Source organism: Fukomys damarensis, unplaced genomic scaffold (genome assembly GCF_012274545.1).
Source record: "Fukomys damarensis isolate Sample0158 unplaced genomic scaffold, DMR_v1.0_HiC HiC_scaffold_24, whole genome shotgun sequence".
Classification (NCBI taxonomy): domain Eukaryota; kingdom Metazoa; phylum Chordata; class Mammalia; order Rodentia; family Bathyergidae; genus Fukomys; species Fukomys damarensis.
The window spans coordinates 4557746-4573450 of NW_022900936.1; the positions used below are offsets into that span (position 1 = coordinate 4557746).

The following is a 15705-nucleotide window of genomic DNA, read 5'->3' on the forward strand; positions in this document are numbered from 1 at the left end:
AGTCCTTTGGATAAACGGTGGCTAGGCTTCAACACCGTATCAAAACTCAACAAAGTAGTGGTTTCTTTCTTTCCTCTTTTTCTTAAGTAGTGGTTTCTCAAAGGTCACTTGGATCGTGGAACCTGAAACTAGATCAAGGAAGTTTCATCCTGTCTTACACTAAAATCCACTACTCTGCCTGGCACTTTGGGTCTCCTACGTTCCATGCTTTGTTGCTATGGTTCAATCACTGGGGAAATGCTGGTCCCGAGCGGGGTGGGTGTAGACACTCCAGGGTACAGTGGGAAAGCTCTTCTGTGCACTGGTGAGAATAAAGTGAAAAGGGCAACTGCCATCTTGGCAAGATAAAAGCAGCTGTATCTTCACAGACCGGCTGGGAAGGACCCGGGGTCATTCAGTGAGCAGGGGGCAGACCATATGGAACTAGATCAGCTCTGCTAGATTGCTTTACTCTAAAATGTTAGGCTTCCAATCACTCCCTTCCAGAACATTCTTCGTCAGACATCTTTGCTAATTCAAGGGTGGTTGTAAATGCAACAATGAACGTGGAAAGGATTTGTCCCCTTGTTCTAAAAGGCCTTGTGCTTGTTCTTTTGTTGTCCATTGTTTTGTCTTGTTTGATGGAGAGGGGATGTAAGATGACAGACTGTGAGAAATGGCATGTCTTTAGACAGTAATAGAAGTCCTTGGACTCAGGTTCTTGTGACCCTCAAAACACAAAAGGTCTTGAATTTGGCTGGGATTAACTGGTAGACTGGACAACAGCAGGTCCACATAGCAACTTGAATCTGTCTTTTTCTTCTTCATATACTTGGGATTCAACTTTTCCCTGCTGATTTTCACAGAGGTTTTCCAGAAGCATGACATATACTCTGTTTAAAAATGATTCACCAAAAGACTTCTAGATTTAATAACCAAACTCAGGGGCATAGCTGGGTACAAAGTCAACACTCAAAAATCAATAGCATTTCTGTACACAAATAGCAAACTCCCTAAGAGAGAAATTAGGGAAACAATGCCTTTAACAATAGCATGCCACAAAATGAAATACCTAAGAATCAATCTCACAAAAGAAGTAGAAGATTTTTACATTGAAAGTTACACTATCCTGAAAAAGGAGATTGAAGAAGATATCAGAAAATGGAAAGATATCCCTTGTTCTTGGATGGGAAGAACCAATATATTGAAAATGGCCATTGTTCTAAAATTATTATACAGATTAAATGCAATTACAATTAAAATACCAATAGTATATATCACAACATTAGAGAAAGCAATCCTAAAATTCACTTGGAATCAGAAGGACCTAGAGTAGCAAAAGCGATTCTGAGCAACAAAGGCAAGGCAGGGGGCATCACAATCCCCTGACTTGAAATGATACTACAAAGCTACTGTGATTAAAAACATGGTATTACCCAGACAGATTACATGAAGGTGCAAATTCCCAATGAAGAATGTCATTATATTGTATACCTAAAATGTACCAATAAAGTTAATAATTTAAAAAACCCAAACAACATGGTACTAGCAAAAAAAAAAAAAAAGTCCACAAGCAAAATAAATAGACCTTAGGATCAGCGGAACAGATTACATGATACAGAAACAACTCCAAACACACTCAACCACCTTATCTTTGACAAAGGAGATAAACACCCTCACTAGAAGGAAGATAGCCTCTTTCATAAATGGTGCTGGAAAAACTGGACTTCCTCATACTGAAGATTCAAACTAGATCCATATCTTTCACCCATGCACTAAACTGAAATTGAAATGAATGGAAGATCTAAATTTTAAAGCAGAAACATTAACTTTGCTGGAAGAGAGAACAGGTACAACTGTTGAAGATACTGGTATAGACAGAGATTTTGTGAGCAAAACCCCGATCACATAGAAATATCACAAAGAATCAACAACGGGGATCTCACCTTATTAAAAAGCACTTGCACAGCAAGTGAAACCACTAACAGAGGGAAGAGAGAACCCACAGAGTTCAAAAAATTTTTTGCCAGCTGTTCCTCAAAGGATTAATATCTAGAACATATAAAGAACCAAAAAAAGCAGACCTCCCAAATTTAAAGACCGAACCTAAAAATGAGCATCTGAAATGAACTTCTCAGATGAAAAAGTATGAAAGGAAAATAAGTATACAAAAAAATGTTCGGCATCAGTGGTCATTCGCGAGATGCACATTAAAACAACACTGAGATTCCACCTCACCCCAGAAAGAAAGGCTGCTATCAAGAAATCAACCAATAGCAAATGCTGGTGGGCTGTGGGGAAAAGGAACCCTGCTCCACTGTTGGTGGGAGTCTAGACTGGTACAACCACTGTGCAAATCAGTGTGGAGATTCCTCAAACAACTAAAGCTATAGGTTCCATTTGACCCAGCTATTATTACCCTTCTTGGTATCTTCCCAAAAGAGTTAAAAGCATCATAGCACAGTGACGTACGTACACCCACGGTTGTAGCAGCACAGTGTGTATGTCATGGCCAAATCTTGGAAACAGTCCAAATGCCCATCAACCTATGAATGGATAAAGAAGATGTGGGTTTTTAAAAAGTACGCAGTGGAGCACTACTCTGCCATAAAGAAGGATAAGCTTGTGACAACTGTAGCAAAAGGATGCACCTTGAGACCTTAATCTTAAGTGAAATAAATCAGACACTTATAGTTAAATATTGCGTCGTTTGCTGGTGTGAGAAACAGAAAGGATAAATAAGAACTAAAATGTGTAACAGATATTGGGAAATAGAAAACGTTCACATGGGACGGGGAACAAGAGGGGGAGACTGGGGAAAGGAAGGAAGGGAGAAGAAATCAATTTTAAAAATGTGGAGAACTGTACATCAGGGAGCGAAAGAAAGCACTGGTTCATCTAACGACAAAGCCATTCAGATCAACAGAATCGGGGGAGCTGACAAGGTCCTGGGACAGCTCTGTGGGTCCCTTCCCCAAGGGAACGAGGGGCTCTGACCCACAGACTCTTGTTTCTCCATCTGTATTAAAGCCCCAAACGACAGGAATTAGCAACACATGAAAATGCACGTGAGGTGCTCAGACGGATGTGCAGACGCGTGGCTTTGGGGAGAGGTGATACAGAGCCCCACGGACTTGGGGATCCGCTGTGCCACGAGTCCAGCAACAGTAAGCTGTGCTTTCACGCTGTGCCGCTGGTCCACGCCCACCTCCTCCCGCTCCCCATTCCGCAAAACCGTGAGGTTCATCACAGATGCCACCTTCTCTATGGCGGCGTCCTGAGGCCGGCTGACAGTCACCGCCTTCCCTCCCGGGACCTGGGCCCATCTCCCTGCCCTGGCACCTGCCAACATCTGCGCTGCCCCTGTGTCACTTGGCAACTTGCAATATCTACTCTTCTCCTCATTAGGTTCCGGAGACCAGGAGAACCTTCCTCCGCATTCCACGTGAATGCCTTTTTTAGAGACACAAGAACTAGCAAATGATCACAAGATAATGACTATGAACCTGGCAGGCCCTAAAAGGCTTTCCACAGACCTGCACATTTGATGCCACAACAGCCCTGTGATGAGGGAACTAAGCACAAAGCCGTTAAGCTCTGTGCCCACGGTCACACCGTTTGTGGATGGTAAAGCCAGAACCTGAGCCCAGGCAGCCGGGATCCCACGTGTGCACAGCCAAGCACGGGGCCAGTCTGGCTCCTCACTTTATGTGCGCTAAGCTTCATGGGACAAGACTTTGGAGTCTTCAAATGAAAAAAACCTCAGTCGTTTTTCCATCTGGTCCCACAGCGAGCCTGTGAGGGGGCCAGGGAAGCTTTATCCTGTTTTAAAGATGAAGAAATTGAGCCACTAAGGGAATGTTGCTAGAAAATAGCTGGTGACAGCAAAACTGGAATTCGTGTCTTTGATTTCTCGTCCTGTATTCTTTCCCTCATACCCCAAGAGCTCATCACGAGCAACCGGCCATGCACACCTGGGCAATGGCCCTGGGCAGCCTCACAAAATCACTCATTTAGAAAATATCATTGTGCCCCTCATTAAACCACACAAAATTAAAGATACAAGAAGAAAAGGCCACCAATTTAACTAAAATTATTTTGAAATGCAGCTAGAAATGGATATGTCTTTCCACAGAATGGTGTCAAATCTGATCTGACAGTAACTAATATGTAGACAGAATCTTCGAGAATTTCTTCAAGGTATGTAAACAAATATAAGAAAATTTTCAAAGATATAGTGTGGTTTTTCTGTAAGAAATACTTTCATAGGGATCTAAGAATAAAAAACATTCATTGTAGATTTTGTTTACCATTTTTCTTTTCTCTCAAAGACCTGGTATATTTGGTTATAACAAATCACCGACTATAATAACCACTATAGTGAGGAAAGGAGAAAGAGTTTGGGGGAACTTCAGCAAAGAAGAGGAAAAAAAAGGTTAAAGCAGCTTCAAAGGTGACAAATAATGTATACAAAGAAATACAGTCAAGCATATAAAAGACTAGAGCAGGGCCAGTAATCCAAATCAGAGGCAAGTGACTTCAACTGGACCAGAAGAACCCCAGGGTATATTTTCAGAAAGCTAGGAAGTGTTGAAATGGATTAGATGGGAGAGGGTTGATAAAAACCATCTTTAAAGGTGTGTTTTTTGTTTTTGTTTTTGAGACAAGCTCTCACTGTATAGTTGTTTTTGGTTTTTTGTGGGGTTTGTGTGTGTGTGTGTTTTGGTTTTGTTTTTTGTTTTTTTTTTTGATATTGGGAACAGAACTCAGGACCTTATGCTTGTGAGGCAGGCAGCAGAACCACTGAGCTAAATCCCCAGGCCCTCTCACTATGCAGTTGAGACCGACCTGCAGCTCACTATGTAGCCCAGGCTGGTCTCAGACTCACAGAAATCCTCCTGCCTCAGCCTCCTGAGTGCTGGGATTACAGGCGTGCGCCATCACACCAGGCTCATCTTTAAAAGTCTTAAGGGAAAAAAAGGTAAAGAAGAAATAAAAGTACAAAGGGAAAGAAGAAGAAAAGAAGGAAGAAAGGGAGTAAGGGAGGGAGGTTAGACACAAACAATGAATGCTGTACAGAGTGAGTCTAAATATATTGCAAACAGCAGCTGGCGTGCACATGAAGACAGGAGAGGGAGGGAAAAGAGGAAGAAAGAAAAGAAGGAGTCAGAGCGTGGAGGTGACGAACAGTAAAACATCTGCCCGTTCGGAGGCGCCGTAAGCGTAACCCTGACTGAAGGCAGGACACGTGTGCTGTCACAGTCGGCACGCACTTCGCAAGGTCCCCTCCAGCCCGCTGACCCTTCGCCACCAGACTCCATTCTGTGCTCTGGAGCCTTCCGCGTACGAACCTTGGACGGAGAGGAAAGCGGATCCGGCCAGGTCGCTGTTCTGGAGGCTGCATCTCACGGGCCCCGAGTCGCTGGGCTGCACGTCGTGGATGACCATCTCGGAGATGAAGTTCCCATCCAGGTCATAACTGGCAGAGGTGAAGCGGTCGTTGGTGATGATGGGCTCCCGGGGTGTGATGCTCAGGACCACTGTGCCTTTGAGAGCCCACATGATGAGCTTCCAGCCTGAGGACACGGTGCAGTTGAAGCGAGCCTCCGAGCCCTTCAGGACTGTTGCATTCTGGGGCCCTTCTAGGATTTGATAGCTGGATCCAAAAGCTAGAAGGCAACCAGTTTTTCACAGGGTAAATATTAATCTACATACATCAGCTGTGTAGTTCAACTCCATTTACCAGCCACTACCACCTGGGTGTCTTTGGCATAGTGCAGACTCCACGGCTTGGTGGTCCTAATATCAGGGCTCCCCCAGGAGTCTAAAAGCTGCCAGTAGACAGCAGGCCACTGTCACACCCTCCCTTCCACTGCCTCCCTTAGCTGGGCTGTACCGGTTGAACATTGTTTCCCATAAGTTTATGTCCACCAGGTCTCCAGAAGCTGACTTTCAGAAGTAGAGTTTTGGCAGAGGTGATTAGCTAAGGACTTCAAAATGAAATCAACCTGGATTTAGGGTGGACCCAAAGTCCAATCCTAGTGAGAGAGCTGCAATACAGAAGTATTAAGAGAGGAGCACCATGTGGAGATGCAGGCAGAGAGGTGGGTGGCAGGGACTGTGAGTAACCACCAGAAGCTGAGAAAGGAGTGAACAGATCCTCCCTCAGGGCCTCTAGAATGAACCAGCGATGTCACAGAAACAGTGGTGGAACTGGGACCCAAACTCAGACATCTCAAACTGTGAATTCCACGCTCGTTACTCCCTGATGTCTCTCAGAAGACCCCAGGAATACCACAGACCTCGGTTTCCTTTCGTCCATACCTTCCTCATTAGTCCAGACATTCTTATTACCTGTTGATGATGTGTGTTCCCTGTGGGGGCAACCAGGGGGCCCACCATATGCACTGGCGGGGGGGCGGGGGTCTGAAAAAAGGGCAGCTCCCCACGTTCCTTCTGCCCTTGAATAAGGAAGTGTAATGAAGTTCTAAAGCAATCTCATTGCCGAGGTGCCTGTGGAAAGGCAGGCTGGCAAACACCCAGAATGCACTGCAAACCGGAACTGCCTCCCCAGGAACCGGAAGCAGAGCAACAGTACGCATGCGTCCAGAACAGGGCCCGCTGCACACAGAACCACCCCGAGGACGCCAAATGGAGGCCCTGGCTCAGAAGAGGCACAGCTAAGGACAGAGCTGAATGCACTGAGCTGACCCACTGTCTGAGTGAACACGATCACACTCATCTTGGTTTTATCCCAGAGTGTGACAGAAAAAGAAGAGAGAAAGTGTGCCTCTCAAAACCACAACTCTGATTGGATTCCATCCCTGGCTGGGGTGCATCTCTCTGATCCAGAATCCCTTTGGTCCTCAAGTATAGAAACAAAATTCTCAAGAAGGAAAGTCCAGGTGACTCATCGGGGAGCCCCAGACAGTCAACCTGGCCCTTTCTGAGTCTGAATTAATTTTAAGAAGAGAGAGAAAAGGCATAGCTCTACACCCTAGGAGAGACTGGCAAGCTGAGCCCTAGTCCCCACACCTGGGCCTGGTGGGGGAGGGCAAATGGGAAACTGGAAAAGCTTCTGGCCGTGGGTGAAGTGGTGCGATCAGTTCACCCCAAGGCCAGGCATCTCAGGCTGCACTTGCCAGCAAGGACCCAGAGCAGGTGAGAGGGGGCTGTACCCAGTGGAAACTCCTGGACCCTGACTCCAACTTTAAAGTAAAAGAAGAAACCAAATTCCCCTGAGCCTAGTACTTGCAACCCATGCTAGAACCCTCCCTCAGTAACCACCCTCCAGCTCTGCCCTGTGACTCAGAGCTGCTTTTCTGGTCCTGGCACCTTGTTCCTCTCTTGTCTTATCAGTGTCGATGATGCATGACCCTGCCCTTCACAGAGCAAACAGGAGAAAATCGTAGATAAGACTTTTAATCAGTCACATACCTACGCAGGACCTCCCCTTCCCTTTTATTTGTGGAGCGGAGGCAAGTTGGTAGCAGAGGACTTGGAAGGTTCAGTGTCTCCCCTGCCCTGGAACCTCTGTGTGGCCACCTGCTGCGGCTGTCACTCGACACCAGGACCTAGCACCTGCTGTCCGTGAGGCTCGGTGTAGGAGTTTATCCACTTGCAAGGTTCTTTTTCCTATCAACTTTCTCCAAATCCCAAATCGACTTGTGCAGCCTGGTCCTCTTGACCTCTTCTCCTGCCCTACCAGGCATCTCTGAGGAAATGACCAGTGGCCACCCAAGATGGAGAGGACCTCTTTTCTTCCTCTCATCCATCCCAACAACCTCAAACTTACAGCAGTCATGGGGCAGCACACTTGCCAGTGTCCGTGATGCCCATGTCAATCCTGCAAAAATTGATCTAAACATAAGCTTTCTTCTGCAATGGCCTCTTTATAGCTCCCCGAAGTAGTTCCCAGGCCTCTCCCTGGCACTGTTATGAAGGTCCACTCTGAAATCTTCTGTTCTCCCACTTTCTTTGTCCCCAGCCTCCCTGGCCATGCCTGTAGACCCCTCAACCTTCGCCATGTCCTTAACACTGTAGCAAATGGAAACGCGGGGTTGGAGAAGTAGATTCACACTCAGGAAGGAACCAGGGAGAGAAAGCTGTGGTGAGCAGAGAGAGCTGCTGTACTTTTCTCCAACCCCACCCCCAGGCCGCTAGACCCCTTCTGAAAATTTATCAAACTCATCAAGTCTTTCTGGCCCCAGGGACTTTCCACATGCAGCCTGGAACACCAGTAGCACCTACTTCTCAGCTCCTGGCCCAGCTGTCTTCTCCTCAGAGAAACTTTCCCAGATCACCCCCTTTAGGCTAAAGTACCCCGGAACTACTCTCAGAGCAGTGGTGCTTCTTTGAAGCCAATGTCACAATGGAGATTTATACTTGCTTTTCTCCTCAATCAGTGCCTGTCTCCCCTACAAGGGCCCTAGGCCCCATGTTAACAAGGACTTTGCCTGGCTTTGCTTGGCCCTGCATCCTATTCCTCAGCTAAGGGCCACAAAACAGGTGCTCAGCGAATATTTCCTGCAGTGGCTCAGGTGCAGAGGAGAGTCTGGGGAGCCCGGTGGACGCCCACGAACACTGCACCCAGGCATCGGAGCGGAGTCTCACACGAATGCAGCTGCACCCAAGGCTGTCCAAGAGGACCACAGAGCTTGTCCTGCGTCCGCCTCTCTGGGGGCTCTGGAACCTGCGCCCCTGGAGCAGGCACCACCAGGCCCCAAAGCAGAACCTTCCCACCTCCGATCAGCACTTCCAGCTCCGCTCCAGCATAGCAGCTGAACCGGTGAAGACCTTCCCGCCGCCGTGGGCGACAGAGGCCTGTGGTGAAGTCTCCAGCACCCGCTCCAAGGCCTGGTCCTCTGCACTCTACAGTGTCTCTGAGTACAGCGCCCGTGAAGGGCTGTGCACCTCACGCTGCTGGGCGGGGACCTCCAAACGCACTTGAGCGGGAGCCCTGGACCCCCACCGCCGTGGGCCCAACACCCAAGGGGTCCTCCCTGCACACAGCCCATGCTGCTCGGTCCTATTCTGTGGACTCCCTTTCGTCCCTTCCAGCAGTGTCACGGCAGGAGTTTTCAAGCCCACAGTCTGGGCTCCCCACGCAAAGCACAGCGTGGAGATGGTGCAGCGTTAGCAGTCACCAAACTGGGCCTCGTGGCTGTGCGTTTCCAGCAAGTGCTGCTCCTCAGCCCTCAGTTCCAGGCGGGAGGGAAGGCGGAGGTGACAATCCCCTGGAGGAAAGAAGACCAGGCCCACACCCAAGGCAGTGGCATTTAGTCCAGACCTTGTCAAACCACAGCTGCGCATCCGGCCCCTCCGCTCCCAGGTGGCCGGCAGCGTCTAAGGGAGGGAAGAGCCTGGCTGTGGTGAGGAACAGGGAAGCGCCGTTCGCCCCGTCAGCCCCCCGGCCATCAGGTGGGCTTGAGAGAGGAAGCGGTGTCAAGACTGGGCCTGCATGGGAGACCGTGGAGGTGAGAACGCAGGAGAAGCGGGCGGGAGAGACCGCCACAGCAGCAGGTGGCCTTTCCTGGAGTGGAGCTGCTGCAGCAAGAAGTGGAAGGGAGGGCGGGTGAGGGGAGCCCCTCCTGCGGAGGAGAGGAGCGCAGAGAGGCTGCCCGCAGCCCTACCTGTCAGCGCAGCCAGGATGCCCAGCACGGCCAGGACGCCACGCCCGCTGCCCTCCATCTCCGCATGACCGTCCTCACCCTGGAACACAGAGCAGCCAGTGACACCCTCCACCGGCGCCTCCTCTGCCCCCCAGATCTGCTGGGCAGCTCGGGGAGGATGCGTTGTGACCCCACCCTAGACCGCCGCAGGGTGTGTGGGTCTCGGAACAAAAGACACAAAGGGGGATGGCACAGCCCAACTTCCGAACTGCAGGCCAAGAGGTGAAGCGAGGGCTCTGCCTGTCCTTCCAGTCACTGAGAAAAATGTGCTGCCGTCCCCTCAGGGGAAGATGGGGACCAAATGGAGAAAGAGACTAGGCAGCCTAATAGGAGGAGGCAAGAGGGGGCGTGCATGTGGCTGGGGAAAGGCCCCCCGAGGGTGAATGAGGCGGCAGCTATGTGTGCATCTACTGGAAAAGCTTCCCCTGCAGAGGACAGAGCAGGTGCAAAGGCCCTGGGGTGGGACCATGGCTGGAATGATTGAGGAACTGCAAAGGGCAGAGGAGGGGTGAGCAAGTGGGAGAGCTGAGATCAGAGGTTGTGGGGAGCCGAGTAAGGCCCCATCAGGCACTGGAGATTTCTGCCTTGGGCTTCTTGGCCCTCCTGCAAGTCCCCTTCTTTCTTTGCTAACCCTCAGGCGCACCCTGCACTCTCTCTGCTTTTTCCTTTCCCCAGGCACTCACCAGCATTGGGGTCCAGCGGGGCGCTTTGGGGGGGTCGCCTGTTTGCTGACCACTCTGAGGGCCGACTGCAAAGGCAGCGCCCCTGCCTTGCGAGCCGCACAGAGTCCTGGGTTCTTCTGGCTCCAGCTGTGGCTCCCTCAGCTGCCGGAATGCACCCCGCCCCTCCCTCCAGAACGGGAGTGACCGGCTCGCCTCCGGGACTGGGATGGGAATCCCTGTGCAGGATTTTGTAATGTGTGGCTACACCGGTCCAGGGTCTAGAGGGACCACCCCATAGCTGACCCCCAGCGCAGAACGGTGGGTCGGAAACGGCACCCGAAGCGGCCCAAAGTGCCTCGCCTGTGCCGGTCTGCGAGTCTCTGGATCAAACCAAAGCTCATGGGGTGTGGAGGGCAGAGACCTTGGCCCTGACTCTGTCTCACGGCGGACGCCTAGCGGGTGTTGCGGCTCCCGGGAAGGAACGCGTCTCCCCTTTTGTTCCCCGATGTCATGGAAGGACGCTGGGCGTGTAATCTGCCAGACGCAGCAGAAGCCGGCCCACACGGCCCAGCGGGAAGCCAGGTGTCCAACTGATCCGCCACCCAGAGTGACGAAGCGTTAAATACATCATTTACTAACTTCAGGGCTCGGTGAACACAACTACACAGGTTCACTGCTCCGCCAGTCCCAGGGAATGGCAGGCTCACAGCTGAGAAGGAAGCTGGACTAACCACGGAGCCTGCTGGGCCCATGGGGAAAAGAACAGCATGGGGTCGGGCTGCGGGCTAGCAATAGACAGCTTAGTAAGGAAGCTCTCTTTCTTACTCAGGAACTCGCTCAGCAGCTTTCTCCCCTGCAGTTGATTCTCACTCTCTCTGTCCCAAATCACGGCTGTCCTTGAGTCTAGTAGGTAGGACCCTAGCAGGTAGTATAGGAGCTGGCTGCAAGTCCCGGAACTACAGACAGGGCTTGTGAGGACACAGCGTTTCAAGAGTGTGTGTGCCTGGGCCATTGTCACAAAGCTGATTTCAGGTGTAACTGACGCAATGCTTTATAATTAAATGAGGACAAGAGCCAGGGATGGCCAATGAATAGCTCCAAGGGGCAGTGGGACCCAGACCTGAAACCCAGCTTCTCATTCATGTCAGGGAAGGCTCGGTGAGTCCTACTCCTCTTTGAGAATCTGCACTCAAACTCTTTACCCTTATTAAGTCATATTAAATGGGCTAGATGTAGCACCCCACCCCATTTCTTGCTGGCCTGACAAGGCACAAACACCCAGAAAAGCTGAGAACACCCACCAAGGGGGAGATCCTGACGCAGATCTCAGCCCATCCCTCTTTCTGGTCCCTGGGAGTACTCTGATACTGTCACTTCCAAAAGTATTCCTAAAATGTCCTGTTTTAGGCAGCAGCAAGAAACGTGACCCAGAACAGAACAGAGGACTGGAGGTTCCAAGGCCGGGCTCGGTTCCATCTGGGTCTTAGCCAGGCCCAGCCTGCCCTACTTTCAGCCCGGCTTCTTAGAAAGTTTAGAGACCCTAGGAGACTCTGCTTCTTGCGAGGGGGAGAAATGGCATTCACGGCCACCCAAGGAGTGACCTGACTTGAAGTGGGTGCCCAGCACATGACTCCTGAGACCCACAGAGTCCCGGCTTCACACCTGACAGCCACAGCTCTGTATGAGACACTTGCTTCCTAAAATCGTCTGAAATCTCTGCGCTCAGAGTGCAGCCCCTCACTTAATTTTTAACTCTGGAAGCTGGAAAACAAAACGACAACAAAAAAAACTATCATCCAGTATCTTCACGGGAGACCCAGCAGATGGCCGGTGAGGGCTTCAGGCCCACTGAGGAGAAGCCCGTCTGACCGACAGACAGACATTCCTCACGGAAGAGCCCTCACGGGAGAGCCACGCTGTAGTCCTTACCTCAGGCAGGAAAAATGTCCCCTTTAGGGCTTCAGAGGTTTTCAGCTCCTGACAGGCTCTTTGGCAGCTATCCTGTCTCCGCACAAACACAGGAATGGATTCTGTCTGGCTGCCCAAGGAACCTGATCACTCCTCACCAAGTGACAGGAAGTTCCTCCCAAGAGCTGTGTCAGGGCCTAGGCAGGGCTCTAAATGCAGAGGTCAGGGAGGTGTGAGTGCCCAAGCCAGCGGGCCACATTCCCATTAATCATTAGCCATTCTTCCACAACTGCGGACCCGGAAGTCAGGGCCTCCCTGTCTTCCTCGGCCAGCCTTGCTCAGCCTGCTGTGGGGCCATGGGGACCACTGTCGGCCCAGGCTTGTGTCAGCTTTTCTTTTCCACCAGCTTGGAGGCTGACAGCCTCTTCCAGTCAGAAATGCCAGCTGGCCAGTACCTTTGCTGCTCCTGGCCTCAGGCAGAGGCCAATGGGCTGGTGAGACCGGTTTCTTCTCCCAAGCAGGCACCTTAACTTAGCAAAGCAGGTCTTTTTGAGAAAGAAAAGGACTCATTCGCACAACCTGCTCTGGACGGTGACAGTAGCACAGGAGTGAAGTGGATTCCTGCAGGACATTTGCCTAAGAACCGGGCATAGATGACGGCCTCCACCCCTCACCCATCTCCCCAGAGGTGCCCCAAAGAACTCGGCCTTTTCGAGCTCTCTGACAGTTTCTGGAGGCCGCTGTCTCCCAAACCCCGGTGCTCAACACCTTGCTGTACTCTTGGCCCGTTCCTTTTGGTTTGTTCTCTCATCGTAGTTTAGTCTCACCGGAGGACTGAGAGTCAAGGGTGTTTATACACACTGGGCACTTGCAGAAGCTGTGAGGCACACAGGTAAGGCCCAAAAGCACACGAATGGGGGTGGTGTGCTGTTCCTTCCAAGTGCAGAAGCATGGGATATGCCAGCCTCGAAGTGTGTGCAACTTTAATTCGGAGATTATTTTAAATGGAAGACTCTGAGATGCAACAGACTCGAGAGAAAGAAAGAGGAAGAAAAACAGGAAGGAAGTGGAGAGAGAGAGACAGGAGGAAAGGGTCACAGAATGAAAGCCTTCTCAGAGTTTTCCTCATCTGACTCTAGAACCATCTGGGAAGTAGACTGCCGTGGATTCCTCCTGGGGGGAGATCTACTGCCCAAAGCAGAATGGGAATGAACCAACTACACATCCTTTCTCCAAGGAGTACGACATTAGGGTCTCGGAAAGCACGGACCGCTCACACACGTGTGCACAAAAATTCCCACAGACTTTCTTATCTCCCATTTATCCTGTCAGAATCCTATTTGTCGTTCCTAAAGAAACCTGTTCGTTCTCCCCTAAGAACGCTTTTCTCCCCCTTTCCTTTTCCTCACGAAGTTAAAGATAATAGCTTTCATTCTCAGCGTCCAAGGAGTCTTCATGGCTTCCACATGCATAAGACATAAACTTTGTTCCCTCAGGAATCTCTCCTCATCGGGTTCATTTGAAGGGCCCAGGTAAATATAAGAAAGTAGAGGAAAAATAAGTTTGTTCTTCTCCTACGCAGTAACTGGACGTTTGTTCTATCCATGCCCTTTTTAGCCATCCGAAGGGACTTCATTGGAACTGCTTCAGCTGTACTCTACAAGTCAGCGGACCCCAAAATTTATTATTCCCCACCTCATAGGCTGTTTCCTTTTCTCCTAGTGGAACATCAGTAGACCACCCACTCTGTTAAAGAAACAAAAATCACATGGAAACACCTTCCCTTTCACAACCGAGACATTTTTCTACCCACTCCATACTAAATTTTCTGCAAAATTCTCCTGCTGCAGCTCCACCGTCCTAACGTGAAGGAATTTGGAGATGGGGCCCTCATATTGTCCCTCAAAGAACAGGAAGTCAGGGGAGCCCTCCGCGTGCCTGCATAGCAGAAAGGCCATATGAAGACACAGTGAGAAGACGGCCATCTGCAAGCCAGACGGGGCACCACCTGGCACCTTGATCGAAACCCTCTAGTCCTATTAATTTAAAATTATTCCACCACCCCTTTGGTTCACTCAAAGCCCTTTAGATTGCCAGTTTCAGTGGTCTGGTTCTGTGGTTTGCTTGTGTGAATGATGGATTTCCACAGTCTTTATCAATGCACAGGTAACTTTCATGGTTCCCCAGTAATCAGTTCAAAACCAGTTCTGCTAAAGCCAGTGTCTCAGACAGCGCCCTTCAGTTAGTTACACTGTCAACACCCAAGGGCTGCCTGGCCAGTTTCATTGTTTCCCCACTGGTTTCCTGGGAGAGAAAGAAAACAAATGAAACAAGGTCCTTATACTGAATATTTGTAACTGGCGTTTGAACAACACTACTATGACTTTTCGTTCAAAAAACAAGGACTGGATCTTTGGTCGTGTTAGCCTCTATGCATTGCTCGAAACAAGGCAGCTCGATGGACCGATGACATCTACAAACCAGGCAAAAGAACTTCGCTTCAGCCAGGGAACTGAATCCAGATGTGTTATTCTCTGTTCTGCCATTTTCCTTGGGTTTTTGTTTTTTCGCTTTTTGATGTTTTGATACTGGGGATTGAACTCGAGTCCTCATGCTTGTGAGGCAGGTGGCATCGCCACTAAGCTAAACCCCTGGCCCGATTCTACCATTTTCTGCAGAGGCTTCCAGAGACTATGTCAAAGTATTTTTATATCCCCTACTATAATAAACTCTCAGTTTTGGAATCTCAACGAGAAAGAACACATTAATATTGAACCGTGCTTATTACTCCTACCTGATAATGTTTTGTTACTCTGAAAATTTTCCTTTCAAGTTCAGTGAAAGGTAAATAAAGCTGACTTCAAAAGACAGTAATATTTTAATAAGTAAAAGGCATACAAAAATGTACCAATAAAGAGGGGAATAAAGCAAAAGCCTCTGAGTTGGTCAATTGTCTTTAGTAATGTTTAATGTCCATTCATTAATTCAAAAGCTCTTCTGAGCTTTAGTGTGAAGGCAAAACATGCCAGCTCAAATATGCCAGTTGGTTATGAGATTATTTAGGGCTGAAGAGAACTGAGAAAAATATAGATCCAGGAAAAGTTCTCCACCTCCTCCCACCCACCTAACAGCAGGACTCCAATTCCCAACTTCCTTTTCCATTTTTTCCACCCACGTATTTACTTTCCCACAGTTTACCACCCCTGGAAGCGCAGTCCCCACTTTGACTCATTGTTTTACTACAACTTGTTGTGCTTCATAAAACTGGTATCGAAGCTTTCCAGCCTGACCACTCCTGGAGCCCGAAAGCCTCCACGCATGTGAAAATCAAGATGTTAACATCTTGATGTTAACAGGCCTCTTCTGTGAATCTGATTCTTGTCGCTTTAATTCACAGGTCGGCTGCTAAACATACATTTTCCTCCCCTACAAGGTCCTGGGCTAGGAACTGGTGAGAAAAAAAAAAAAAAAAAAAAAAAAAAAAA

At 49.5% G+C, this 15705-nt stretch overlaps 1 protein-coding gene across 3 annotated transcripts in view; it reads right to left on the reverse strand.

Annotated features, from left to right (window-relative positions):
• Positions 1-12446, reverse strand: part of Igsf5 (immunoglobulin superfamily member 5) — a 38343-nt gene extending 25897 nt beyond the window's left edge. For 2 of the 3 annotated variants that reach the window (XM_010636527.2, XM_010636526.2), the window contains exons 1-3: positions 12242-12446; positions 9612-9690; positions 5331-5648 (exon numbers count right to left, since the gene is read on the reverse strand). In XM_010636527.2, coding sequence (XP_010634829.1) covers positions 5331-5648; positions 9612-9669 — 376 coding nt within the window. In that variant the 5' untranslated portion in view covers positions 9670-9690; positions 12242-12446. The remainder of the gene's footprint in view (positions 1-5330; positions 5649-9611; positions 9691-12241) is intronic. The other variant, XM_010636528.3, reaches the window with a different exon arrangement.
• Between the last annotated feature and the right edge of the window lie 3259 nt (positions 12447-15705).